At 45.3% G+C, this 14,341-nt stretch overlaps 1 protein-coding gene across 3 annotated transcripts in view; it reads left to right on the top strand.

Annotated features, from left to right (window-relative positions):
- The window catches only part of TRIT1 (tRNA isopentenyltransferase 1), a 130,191-nt gene that overhangs the window by 59,602 nt on the left and 56,248 nt on the right, over nt 1-14,341 (top strand). The window contains exons 3-4 of one of the 3 annotated variants that reach the window (XM_078680785.1): nt 8,370-8,468; nt 8,942-9,198. In XM_078680785.1, the coding sequence (XP_078536911.1) occupies nt 8,370-8,468; nt 8,942-9,198 (356 nt within the window). Of the gene's footprint in view, nt 1-8,369; nt 8,497-8,941; nt 9,199-14,341 lie in introns of all 3 variants that reach the window. The other 2 variants (XM_078680787.1, XM_078680786.1) reach the window with 2 other exon arrangements.

The following is a 14,341-nucleotide window of genomic DNA, read 5'->3' as shown; positions in this document are numbered from 1 at the left end:
TGGATCTAAGAGCAAAGGCCAGGGAGTTCCAGAGCTTACTAGCTGCCACGGAGAATGCTCTGTTCCCCCATTTCTTCTTCTTAGTCCTAGGTACCACCAGTTGCATTTGAAGCGAGGAGCGCAATTGTCTGGTAGAGGAATGCCACTTGAACATAGTCTTCAATCTCGACGGATGGGAAGCATGCAGCGATGTGTGGACCATACAGAGTGATTTGAAGCTAATGCGTTGTTCAATGGGAAGCCAATGCAGGACCTCCAGTCCCTTCCTGGCAGATTGTTTCCTAGGAATGTCCAAAATGAGCCTTGCCAATGCATTCTGCATTTACCTATAGTTTGTGCTGCAGGTTCTTGTTAGCGGACAGGTATAATGCATTACAATTTTCCAGCCTGGACATTACCAAGGCCAGTGCAACCTCGTTCCGAGCTGGTCGTTTGATAAAAGGAAAGATTTTTTTTAACATCCTTATAAGCCAGCAGCATGTTGAGATGGGACGACTCATTTGGATGTTAATGTTAAGTTCAGTATCCAACAGGACTCCGAGGTTCTTAGCCTTTATACTCTGGGTAGGACAGCATCCCAGGGACTGAGGCCAGCAACTGCTATTCCACTTGGATGACCCTGATCCGAATATCATCACTTGGGTTTTATCCCCATTAAGCTAAAAAAAAATTAGTCGACCTCCATTCTGCCACTCTGGTCATATAACCAAGAATATTTTCTGATGACGCGCTTGGCCCTTTAGGGATAGTAATCATAATCTGCGTGTCATCTGCATATGACACCACCTCCAATCCAAATGAGTGGCTCACCAATGCTAGGGCTGCTACATAAAGATTAAAGAGAGTGGGACTCATGGAAGATCCCTGCAGAACTCCACAGGGTAGAACATAGTAGTCTGAATGGAAATATTTTAAATTCACACTTTGGGATCTCCCTGTCAGGAATGAGGACAGGAGGGCTAGTGCTTGATGTGAGATCCCAAGACTCCGTAGTCTGTCCAGCAGCAAAGTGGGTGAAATGGTGTCAAATGCTGCTGACAGATCTAAAAGGATCAGCACCACCCCCCGTTCGTCATCCACTGTGCGCCTGATGTAGTCAGTGGTTGATATAAATGCTGTTTCTGTTCCATGATGCCTCCTAAAACCAAACTGAGAATCATCGAGTCAAGCTTGATGTTCTGCAGTTTCCATGAGCTGCTTATTGAGATGTAGCTCCAGGATCTTAGCTGGGACAGGCAGCAGGGAAATGGGACTGTAGTTTTTGCAGTCCCCAGTGTCTAAGTTAGGTTTTTCCAGAAGAGGTCTTATATTGGCCTGTTTCCAGAGCAAGACCTTTATTCTCCCTCCCAGGTCCCAGGGGAGCCTTTTCGACATGACTACTGATTGCCGGTGTTAAGTTAGGTGTTTCAGGAAGTGATTCAAAGCCGGTGTATATGTCTGTGATTTTCGTTTGAAAGAAGCTAGCCAATTGATTACAAAATGTTTGTGATGCTTCTGGTTCTGCTGTGGGTTGGGAAGATGAGAGCCATTGTACCAACTTGAATAACTCTGTAAAGACTGTGGTTTCTGGCAGAGACCGATCTCCACATCAACCTGTAACACTTGTGGGCCAATAGATTTCTGATGCCCATGCCTGGTGCCTCAGTGGACTAATGTGTCCCGTGCAGGGCCTGTATTCGACCTCATGGTCACAGGTTCAAATCCCAGCAGATCCACTCAGCCTTTCATCCTTCTGAGTTTGATAAAATTAGTACCATTGAGGTGGGTCACAAACATGTTCAGCTGCAAGATACCCTTGAGTGAATGTGCCCTTTACAAATGCACGTTATGTTATGTTTTTTGTTTTTTTTGCAGAGTTTTATATAGCGCGAACTAGACCCGAACCGAATCTGGTATCAGAGCGCTTTACATAGCACCAGTTACGTTACATGAGGACGGACACACATTCATTTTTTAGGCACGGGGAGATTAAGTGATTTGTCCAGAATCACAGGAGGTTTTTGTCGTCGTTACCGAGACTCGAACCCAGATCCCCAGGTCCGAGATCGAGCGCCCTAGCCATTAGGTCAACTCCTCTCCCCATGTTCTTCCGTCCATCCAAGGGAGGCTGGTTCAGGTTCTCGTGGACACTGCCACTGCCATGTGGAGCATTTGCTTGGTGGTTGACCACCTGATTGAGTCATTGAATGTCATAGTGTACAAACTCCGTGGGTGGCACCTGGTGGTTCATGAATGGTGTTTACATTCCGAGATGGCACAGGGTATCTTCCAGCAATGTGAGAACCCTGGTTAGATCTTTTCTACACCACAGAGAACTGGCAATGGTATACTTTTTTACTTGCTGAAGTTTACAAGAAGGAAGTCTCCGAGACTCATCTGGATAGAGTGGCTCATGAGACCACTATCTCTTCTGGCTCAAGATCTTAAGATCAGAATCGAGTGGGCCCAAGTCATCCTAGTAGAGCTGGATTAGACCATAAAGAGGGTGGCACCCAGAATTTCTGGGCATGAGCATTTGCCCTCGGATTAGGCTCCCTCTTTGAGAGGTCTTCATGTTGCAGCAGCTGGGCAGAGTCTGGTACCCAAACCTGTACAAGCTTCACCTCTATGCCTGGAGATTGAGCAATGGCAGTTGATGGCCTTTTATCTTCTTCCCTGCCAGGCAGTCTTATACTGAGCCCGCTTTCAACGGGTGCTTGGACATGTTTGTATCCTGGTATGACCCTGGCATTAGTAATCTGTTGCAGGCCAAACTATCGGGTGTACAAGGTGCTTCGAGCACCTTTAAGGTGGTTATCTGTTGGCTCATGTGGCCTTTTATGTTCGCTAATAGTCTCTTCTCAAATCACCTGTTGTGATGAGATTTTTGAAAGGTTTGTCGCATTTAGTACCTCCAAAAACCTTTGTGATGCCACAGTGTACTCTTAATTTTCTTCTCACTTTTCTTTTGTGCATCCCATTCAAACCCTTGCACAGCTCTCTAGTAGGTCTAGTGTTTTTTTTGTTCGAGGTGACCTCGACACATCATGTAAGCAAACTACAGTCTCTCCCTCCCCCTCTTTTCCCAACCACCTAATACTAGCTTTTTTCTTCACAAAGTGATTCTGCCGACCTAGACAGCCTTTTCGCCTGAAGTGGATACAGCTTTTCGCGTTGGACAATTCATTACTCTCCCAACGTTCTTTGCACTGCCTCACCCCTTGACACTCAAATTGATATTAAGAGCGCTCTGCGTTTGTACTTCTGATGGATTACCACTTTGTGGTTTCTCTGGGGCAAAGAAAGGCACGGCAGTGCAGGGACTCTGTCAAGGTGGATAGTCCTCTGCACAAGATCTGCTATATTCTGGCCAAGAAGCAGCCCATCAGGGCCCTGACTTTTCCCACTTCACCTACATGTGGAGTGTCTGTACTTGATATTTGTCAGGCTGCAACATGAGCATCAGTGCACACGTTAACAAACCACTACTGCCTTAACAGCCAACCGGTAGAGAAGGACATTTTGCTAGTTTGATCTGGCAGGACTTTTTGCTTAGAGCCATTCCACAGCCCCATCACCTTAGAAAGCACTGCTTGGGTATATGTTCTAATGGTGAGGATTCTGCAGTTAGAAGTATCCATCAGAAAAAAAAGTATCTTATCTTCTGTAATGCTCTTTCTGGTGGAAACTTTGTCTGCAGATTCTTCACTGCCCTCGCACGTTCTTGTTCTGTAAACTAGTCTCCTTTTCACTCTAAAAATGTCACAATCTAGGACTCTGCCTGCTGGTATTGACTGATCGTTGTCGGATCTGCATCCAAGGGCGCAGACAAAGACAAGAAAGAAACTGACATCAGCACGCAGGCTTGGCACTTATCCAAGGAATCTATGTTTAATTAGAATGTTAGAAAGAGTTTTACTAAATAATTAACTTGTTCAGCATCTTACAGTGAGTTATAATTGTCTCCTGTTCCTACCACAGAGAAGGGGGCAGATATATGGTTAGTGCAGGCACAGCAGTGAATCAATGACATCAAGAAAGGTGGACAACAAAGCTGATGGGTTGAGCATGCCGGGCATTGCAGAAAAGGTAAGGAGTGATAGATTAAAGCAGGACAGACTGGGGAAACTAATGCATGGGCAGATTACATATCAGCACAGACATGACAAAGTAATAGGTGGAGTGGGGGAGCATAGGAGCGAAAAGGTGAGAAAGGAAGTGTTGCAAAAAAAGGGAATGAGGGGGGCACTAGAGGTTTGTCCAAAGGAATTACCTGCACAGCGATAGGTGAGAGTACAGAGATGACTAGGAGGGGTAATGAAAAAGAAAGAAAAATGGTGTCGAGTTAGAAAAAAACTGTTCTATTTATTTATTTAATTTATTTAATTATTTATTATTTATTTAAAATATTTATAAAGCGCGGCTGTCACCTGGCAGGTATCCTGGCGCTGGTAGCTACTCCTGGGAGTTTATTGCCGGGGGGGGGGAATGACTGTGGCTGGCCGGTCTATTAAAGGGGTGAAGGAAAGAGCCATGTTTTGATTCGTTTCCTGAAGGGGAGGAGATGGGGGATTTGGCGGATATCGACAGGCAAACTGTTCCACAGCTTGGCTGCAGCTACTCTGAACGATCTTCCCCCCGTCCTGGCCTTCTTACATCTGGGCACTCTCACAAGGCAGGCAGTTGTGGACCTGAGTGTTCTGGTGGGGGTGTACCAAGAGAACAGACGTTGAAGAGGTCTGGGTCCTGCACCGTGTAGTGCCTTAAAGACCAGGCAGAGGGCCTTGAAGGCAACGCGTTGCTTCAAGGGCAGCCAGTGCAGTTCGGCCAGTGCAGCGGTGGCCGAGGATCTCCTGGTCCATCCAAGAGCCAGTTTGGCTGCTGCCGACTGCACTCGTTGGAGTCTGTCCAGTAGTGTCGCAGGAGATTCAAGCAGCAGGGCATTACAGTAGTCGAGGCGACTAAGAATAGTACACCTGACTACTAATGCTCTGGCGGAGGCAGGTAGCAAAGGCAAGACCTTGCGCAGTGAGCGCAGAAGGCCAGAGCAGGTAGCGACCTATGAGATCTATGAGATCCAATGAAAAGTAACCATGAAATAAAAAGATCCACATAAAAAAGTTTGTCAAGTTGGATTAATCCGTGTGATGAATTCCATTCATACTGAAATATTGGAGAAAAGTAATCCCTCGAGAAAGGGTTGTTAAGTGAATTCAGTATGCATCTAAAAAATGGATATATCTCTATTTCTTTCCATCACATCACATCGTTTATTTACACAATCGCCAGCACCAGAGCAGTCCTGTATCGCGGGATGGTTTTTAACCAGGCACACCTCAGGATTTGGGTATCCTTGCAAGTATCCAGTTTCTTCCCTAGCTCACAAACCAATGTATAATGGGTGGTACAACTTGCTTTTCATCTCATCAGCAAACCTTTCCTAACAGCACCCTGACACCCGATAACAAAGAGGTGTCTGTCTTTGCATTAGTGTAATTAATTACTGCATGTCCTAATGAATGCCTTGGGGATAATACATTCCTAGTTATTGTGAAGGAAAGTTTAAATTTTATTATAGGCACCCAGGCAAGGAGTATGCTTTCAATCTCTACATTCTCCAACTACAGCCATAGTAACAGTGGAAAACGACATTTCCCAGAATACAGAACAACGTTCAATCCCCGTCAACATCCATTATGCAACTCCTGGTGGCCATCTCTCCCCCTCTGTTTCTTTCTGCTGTGTCATCTTCTCGTGCTATCTCTCCAGTCATTAACCTTGTTTCTGTTCCGTTCCTGCAACAATTAAGACGATATGTATTATCCTCTTACTGCACCAAAACTCCAGGACGTTTATAGTAACATGGTGATATTAAACTAAAAGAAGCATTTCTAAAACCACAGATCCTAAATATTTTACTCTCTTTGAAAATTCTTGGGGTGGGTTCGGCCAGCCAAAATTAATATATTTATTTCTGCTAGGTGGAGTAACCCTCATCCGTGCCCTGAAGACGATTGGTTTTAGTCTCCTCCATTGCTTTGGTGATCTGAAAATTTTTGTGTAAACCCCTGACCTTCTGAAGAACCTGAGCCTTACTTGTCAACTCCTGCTACCTGCGAGTGAAAAGTGCCAATCCTCTCTCCCACCCTCACTTGGGAAGACAGTATAAGACTTTCCATTCTCTTGTGGAGGAGGAAGAGGAGCCCATAAAGCAGTCCCTGGAGCCATGATCTCTGTTGGCACCTCGGCAATGAACCCTCTGAATCTGCTTTGGTTCTTCCTCTGACCTCTCTTATTGTTTTGTCCTGCTGAGGACCTTGGTTGTGAAAAATGCAGGCCGTTTGTCCTCTTCAAAATATCTTATGTCCAAATTTTCATTGAGCCCTGGCCCTTAAATGATGATGCGAACGAAGCTTAATGTTGATTTCCACTGTTCTTTGAGGAAAAGGTCTCCAAGGAGGTCTCCTTGGCCCAAAGGTCTAGCCTCCAAAAAACCCAGGTCCTCCATTTGTGGGTTAATTTTTAATTAACATTAATACTCTCTCCTGATATGGCACAGTTGATGTTCCCTAGGAATATTGATGCCCTCTTCACCCACCCAGGAAGGATATTAGGAGAAATCAGTGAACCAGTCTTTTGCTTCCTCTGTCATATATATTCACAATGTTTGTGAGGGAACCAGCTGTTTCTCGCAACTTGTTCTGGTGGGCTCACCAGGACCTATGGATTCCTTTTTGCGGGCCTTAAAAAAAACTTGCCGAGGAAGCTGGGTGCGGGCACTCCACTGAGAGGTGGCCCTGACATCTTTATCAAGCAGCTTCCTTAGGTGGCTACCATCATAGAGGGCAACCTTGTTCAGTAAGGTTACTTTGGATGATTGAGGATGGAAGATATTCAGGAACCAGCATGTCTGGAGGGATTTTGATATGCTGCCCTTGGTCCTCCTTGTCGGTTCAGGATAGGGGGCGCCATGGTCTGCCTGCATTTTACCCTTCATCTGAGTGAACTTGTGAGCCATCACTGTCTGAGTCCTCACTATCCGAAGAGTTGGGGGCTGGGAGATGCCCAGAATTCGGAGTGGTGTTGCTGTCTGAGTACCCATGGATTCATCATCATTACCTCCTGTAGGCTTAGACCAGGCCAAGAATGCATCCTTGAACCAGTCAAAGTGTATCCTAATCCCTCCTCACCCACGCACACTTAGTTGCTCTCTTTTCCTCCTGACTAATGCATTGGCGAGTCTCTGACCCTCTGGGTTCTGGCATTCTCATGTCTTCTCTCCAAGGGAGGGCTCCTGGCAGCTAGCAGCCAACATAAGTAGTTTCTTCCTAAGGGGCTTGAAGGTGCACGATACCGCCTTTTTGACTGAGGGGTCAATCACCTCTGAAACTTCACCATCACAAGGAAAGAGTACCTCCAAGTCATCCTCTTTTTGTATGACTTCCTCAAAGAGTACATGTGACCAAAAATGCTAACACCATTGAAGTGTTATCAGCTATTACTGCTTACCTCACAAGTACGTTTATAGCTTGTGCAGACCGTGAACATTGTAATATTTATGTGGTAGAACTACGGCCAAATGGGCCAAGACACTTCACCGTTTTCAGTATGAAGGGTAATACGGCAGCCTCGGGCGCTGTCTGGATTGACGGCACACTACAAATAGAGTGCAGTGCAGATCTTGCTTTGCAGGACGTCTTGCTCAAAGCTGAGGGTATTCTGCCGAACAAAGAGGATGAAGGAGCTTGACACAACTCTCAGGAATTCTCCTGTGGCTTCTCATTTCGCAATTTTAAGTACTGCATGTTGACAGGAGCTCAGAAGAGAACAAAGTAGTAGGTGGGAGCGCTGATTCTCCCCGTGGCAGCTGAAAGACCATAGTGCTTGTTGTGGTTGCCACAGCCATAAGTCCCTGAAATAAATGTGAGTGTGCCAAGGACAATAAACCCTCTGCCAGAAGACATCAGTACAGGAGCAAAGGTACTAACGAAATATAAACATACCCATGAAAGAATACAATAATAATCACCCTTTAAAAAACAGATATGGCAGAGGATGTACTTATCTGCTGCTGGAGCAGGGAAGAAAGACTGGGAGAGATAGTCAGTTGACGTTTCATAATGCTTGGTGTACTGTGATTAGATGTTTAACCACCTTTTTCCTGCTGTGTTGTGTGGCATGTTTTTACTGTTATTATGGCTGCTGTTGGAGTATAAAGTAGAGATTGATAGCATCACCCTCGCCTCTGTACTGTCATAGAATTACACTGGATGAAGCAAGCAGGTTGTTGAGCATGGCAAGACAACCTCCTTAACACAGTGTGCATTCTTCTGGAGTTCTCATCTTATGTACATTGAAATGTTAACATTTGAAAATCCTTAACTGTACACATTGAGGAGATATTTGCACAAAATAAGATCCCGATTGTTGTTGGAGGCACTAATTACTACATTGAGTCTCTCCTTTGGAAAACGTTGATTGATACGAAGGCAAGTTCACAGTACGTCTCATGTTGGAGTACCAATTAACATTCCATTAGGTAGTAGAAACTTTCTTGTATACCATAGACACAATAAAGTATGGGGAACTCTAGCTTTAATGACGAAGGAAAAATGCACATCCCTGAGCAACTTGAGAGAATATTGGGAGTAGTGGGAGCTCTCTGGGCACTCCACAATGAACGCTACCAAGCACCCAGTGAAGACATGGAGGAAAAAGAAACTGGGTGTTACAAATGGAAACAAAAATCTCTCTGCTGAGGAGGGGGGGGGGGGGGGGGGGGAGATGTAGCAGTCTGAGACTTCATTCGCTTAATTTAGTAAGGGATTCCAAGGGTCAGCATTTCAGGCGCTTTTGCTTTCGCTGCTGATCTTCTTCACTGTTGTCCACACATGACAAACAAACCCAATACAGCAGTGTTGGTGAAGATACCACCTTTCAGCATTGTTTTGTTTCCCTGCAGACAAAGAGCTACAATGGGAATACTCCTCAACCTTTCACAGCTGACAAAGCTAAACAGGAGAAGCAGCACAACCAAAAGCTCTACATGGAAGGGGAATCAAGCTCTCTAAAAGATGGAACAATGAGTCCCCAAACATTGACAGACAGAAAGGCTCAGCTGGAGCAGCTAAATTGCCAGGAGCTACACCTACGCCTGACCCAGGTGGACCCTGAAATGGCAGCAAAACTTCATCCGAATGACAAAAGGAAAGTGGCGAGGTAAGAACCCCCGCTTGTCACACACTCCAAGCTTATACCTAAAGCTGATTGATGCAATGTTGATTTGTATCCGAGATCTTGCCCTAGAACTCCGATCCATGTCAGACATCTATTCATAGCGCAAACCCACTTCTCAGATCTTGTATTAAGCATGAACCCTTGTGATGCCTTTTTTAGGGGGCCCTGGGACTGTTAGTTGTTACGTGGCAGTACTTTGTGTTAAGATTTCCATGCTAATACTAAGAGAGGGTGACAATATACCGTTCGTGAGAAAGTGTCACTCATAGTCGTTGAATATCACTGCTAATTACACTGAAATTATGAAAATGTCACACGTAACCAATCTGAAACCTTGGCAGCTATGTACCAGTGGTGTCCCAGAGCCACCAATGCTTTTACTTTCTGTATGGTATACAAAGTCACTCTTTGATTGCCTACAAGCGCTATTGAAGTTGAGCAATCCGTTTTTAGGTCAGGCCTGGTTTGCACATGCGCTGCTCTGTGGGTCATGCTGTATTCATGCATCCCCCCATATTTTGAATTGGCTTGTGTCATTGTCCTTTGTAAACTGTAGCTTTTCATTGGTAAATAGGCTAAGTAGTCACTCCTTAGTACCGCCTTGTCTCATCTTGTAACCTCCCAAAAGGACTAGTAGGCTTTTATTACAGCCTCCGAGCACTATTTCGTTAAATTGTTTTGACCTGCCTGCTGTTGCAGGCAAGACACACTCTCTCCTAACCTTTATTTATTTATTTTTTATAGCACGCCACGCCACAGTGGCTGCCGCGCCTTTGGTTTATATGCGGTGTAAAACGCGGGCATATGTGGTTAACATTTTATTCTTTTTTTATACTATTCACTTTTTGTTCTTTACCCTGCCCCTTTCTTTAGACGAGCTGCATGTATAAAAAGGTCCGTAGCCTCTATTAACGTGAGGGCGCGTCATGGGGCGCTTATAAACAACAAAAAATATTTGCAGTGCCATAGGTCTCGCATTTGCGAGAATTAAAACTATTGTCATTTACAACGCTAATAGTTCAAAATCTCGTAAATGCGAGACCTATTGCATTGCAAATGCTTGTTTAGGTCTCTCCAACCGACGTTGCATGCGCGTTCGCTTGCAAGGAGGTATGAACTATAAAGGGCTTTAAGTTCGCCCTTTGCTTACTGTACGTTGGTATCATTGTCACTATTCTTTGCTGCATCCTAATTGGTCAGTACGTGCCAGATGTCACTTCCTTTTCGTGGCACATGGACGAAGCACTGATTGATTCATCTTAATTAGTGTCTGTCCACTGCTTGCTTTGTGATTCAGTTCCTATTTCTTTCGCTGCTGCCATCTAGCTCCATCTCCTCTATCCCCCACCCGGTGAGATATATGTTGCTTCCTCGCCCGCTAGCGACTCCCGGTCTAAAACGTATTTGTTTGTAAACCGCAACCCTACACCAGGAAACCTGCATTTTACCACCATCGTCACTATTTGATGAAATGTATAGAGCCGAAGCAAATCAAGAATTGTCATATGCCAAAAATTGGAGTGTTTGCAAACCCGGAAAAGTATACGCCATTACTGAGTGCTACTTCTTTAAAATACAAGCTCCTACATTATATCAGAGGTATCCGATGTTTACATAGATCGTAGGTCGAGATAATCGGTAACGGATTGGATTATAATTACATCCATATGGGTTAAAACCCCTCCTTATCTAACGTCCGATGTGTGCCGGGAAGATCCTTCGACTCAGTCACCATCTTCAGATTCTTTTTCCGCTGTTGGGGTCTGGAAGCCTAAGGGAGAGCTCCGAAGTCAAGGAAGAAGCAATTGCAGGAAGAAACAGATTTTTCCACCAAAAATCAACATTGAGGGAAAAGGATTGTCGTGACTGATAGGAAGTAGAGATAACTGAAGGATATGCCGAAAACCATCAAGGAACACCAAGGTGAGAAGACGGGCTTAAGAACACCATGTGGTCTGGCAATGTGAAAGGGGCTTGGAACAATACCCCCTATTGATTCTGCCCCAAGTGCTACCACAAATATGCCCAGAAAGACACACATAAGGTCTGTAACCTCTGCCTCCCTAAAGACCACGGCGCAGAGGACTACACAGTGTGCACAGAGTTCCTGCCCAAAACCATCAGTGTGAGTTAAAAACAGAGGCAGGCACACGAAGCAGAGGCATTGCCACAGAGAAAGCAGCAGTCCCTAAATGACCTGAGCCTGTGAAGTGATGACGAAGACACCCTGGAAGCAGGGATGGGGGGCCCAAGGTGAAGAGCTGGATCTCAAGGGGATTGTAGAGAGCCAAATCTGCTAGGGCCACAGGAAAGTGGCGAGGAAGGAACACAGAATAAAAGGAACCCCTCAGAGCTGAGACAGTCAAGCCGAAGATCTCAGGCTCAAAGAAACTGGCAATGACGCTGAAATTGTTGACAATGGAGGGCAGAGCGAAGCTCAAGGAGCCACACTGATCCAAGACAAGGGACATCAATGGAGGCAAACCCTCAAACTGCTTCGACCTCGAGAGAGGATCAAGGGCATGGGAGGGATAAAAAAGTCAGCTCGAAGCAGTCTGCGAAGGCCAGCTCAGTGCCATCCACGAAGACTGGAGCCATGGCATTGTTGAAGAGCTCTGTGTCGACACTGAAAGTCGCAGAAGCATTCAACCTCGAAGTTCCTCAACATCGATGTCGAAATAAAGAGACTAAGTGGGGCTCGATGCACAAAGAAAATGGGCTCGAGAGAGAGAAGAAAAGAAAGCATCTTGAGGTCGAACTTAAAGCCCTAATTAAAAATAAGAGAGAATTTTTGGACTCCTCCGGGCTACATTGAAAAGGCAGGTGGGCGTAGAGGAAACTTAAGAGCTGGAGCAGCCCACTACCCCATAGCTGTAGGAGGAGTTTGAGGAGGAGTGCTTCAACCTTGAGGGAAAACAGCAAACAGGCCTCTAATGGGAGAATGAACAGGTGACTGGCAAAATATCTATGCAGACTCGTCAGATGAAGGGGTGGAGTCATATCCATCAAAATCATCACCACCAGATGACATCACTGCATACAATGCAGCAGTAAAGAGTGTTGCATGCAACTAGAGGAAGAACAATCTAAAGGATGTTTCCTCCTGGAGACACTATTGACGCAACAAAAGAGAAAACAATTTCTTCCATTGCTCCCAAACATGTTAGGCATGGGCAGAGAAGCATTCAAAGAACCATCTGCGACTACGGCAATAACCCCAAGGGTAGAGAAGAAGTACTGCTTCTCGTCAAGAGACCCACCTCACATCAGGGGAAATGGGAAATGTGCCAGCAGATTTCCTCATTGTGGCAACGGCATGAAAAAGAGCTAATACACCCATGTGTACAGGACCACCCCCTGACAAGGAGAACAAAAGAATAGACCTGGTGAGGAGGAAAATGAAAAGGTCAGCAGCAACACAGATAGCCAACTCAAACCCCCTATGAAATAGTTATGCTCACCAACAGTGGGGCGAAATGGAGGAGTTGATGGAACATCTCACATAGGTATTCAACAAGAGAGCAAACATAGTTTTGCAAAAGGTAAGACAATTGCCAACACAAGCCTGAAATCCACCCTGGATGTGGCAGACATAGCTGGTAGACAGCTCTGCTCAGCCACAATCTTGCGCAGACACGCTTAGCTGAGAAGCTCATGATTTAAGCAAGAGGTCCAGTCAGCCATCATCAAAAATCCTTTCACAGGAGACAGCCTATTTGCTGAGGCGCTAGACAAAACGCTTCAGCTCGTGAAAAAGGACAACCAGACCGTCAAAGCCATGGGGGCCTTGCAATACAAGAGTAACTTTCTGAACTCACGACCTAGAAAAATATAGCAACCTCAGCCCAAGGGAACCATACAATCACACCCCCCCCATACAAACAGGCTTCAGGAACCACCGAAGTTAAATCACTTCCACCCCCACAATGGCAGTACCACTCAAGCTCCTCAAGCCAATCCTTTTGCGGCCACGGAAGAGGTGGAACTCTGAAACGGGAAAACCACGCCACCAAGTGACTTCCCACAAGGAACCCTCAACCCTCCTACACAAATCACCAGTAGGAGAAAGAATCAGAGAATTCTTACAAGAATGGGAGAGAATTACCTCAGATGAATGGGTACTAAATGTCGTAAAATACTCCTATTTCATAGTTAACTAAGTCACCTCCAACAATGCAACCATGGCTAAAGGAGTTGAACAAACAACGGCGACTACAAAAGGAAGTGGAAGAGTTGTTAAAGAATATATAGAATTACTTCCTCTGGAACAAGTACTCGATGGAATTTACTCAAAATACTTCTTGGTACCGAAACCTGACAAAACATCAAGGCCAATACTGGACCTAGGATCATTAAACAAATTCATAAAAACGTTTAAAAAATTCAAGATGACCGCACTACAAGAGGTCATTCCCCTGATAGAGGAAGGTGACCACATGGAGACGGCACGGCAAGCCTAGACCTCAAGGACGCCTACCTGTACATATCAGTTAACCTAAGTCAGACAATTTCTCAGATTTGTAGTGAACAAGACACACTACCAATTCAAGATGTTACCATTCATAATAAAATCAGGGCCACGAGTGTTCACAAAATGCCTAGCTGCTGTAGCAGCGCACATAAGGCATCAGAGAATACTTCTGCCCCTATTTAGACGACTGTCTGTTGAAAGTAAAGACAAGCAGCCAATGCAAAAAGAACATCAATAAGGTGAAAAAGGTAATTACTCACACTTGGCTTCTACATCAACTGCAAGAAGTTATCTTAGATTCCAGACGAGAAGAAAACATTCCTGGGGGCAGCCGAAACAATATCAGTCGGTGAGAAGATTGAAGCAGTAATAGAGAAGAGTCACTGTTAGCAGAAGGGCCAACGCCTGCAGATTAGAGCAGTGGGGAAAATGATGGGCATGATGGCTTCCTACATTCCCCGGGTACTGCATGCAAGACTACACTAGACCAATATTAGAATAGGTTTAGCAGCAACGGTCACAAACAACCAGGAGTTGGGATGATCTAGTGGTCCTTACAGACAAGGTTCAGAAAGAGATGCAATGATGGAACGGCAAGCCACTACCAATGGGAAAACCATTTAGAGCACCAACTCCCCACATGGCCATCACAAG

Source organism: Lissotriton helveticus, chromosome 3_1 (assembly GCF_964261635.1).
Source record: "Lissotriton helveticus chromosome 3_1, aLisHel1.1, whole genome shotgun sequence".
In the NCBI taxonomy this organism is placed as follows: Eukaryota; Metazoa; Chordata; class Amphibia; order Caudata; family Salamandridae; genus Lissotriton; species Lissotriton helveticus.
The sequence above is the reverse complement of the archived record's forward strand: the minus strand, read 5'-3'. Positions and strand labels throughout refer to the sequence as shown.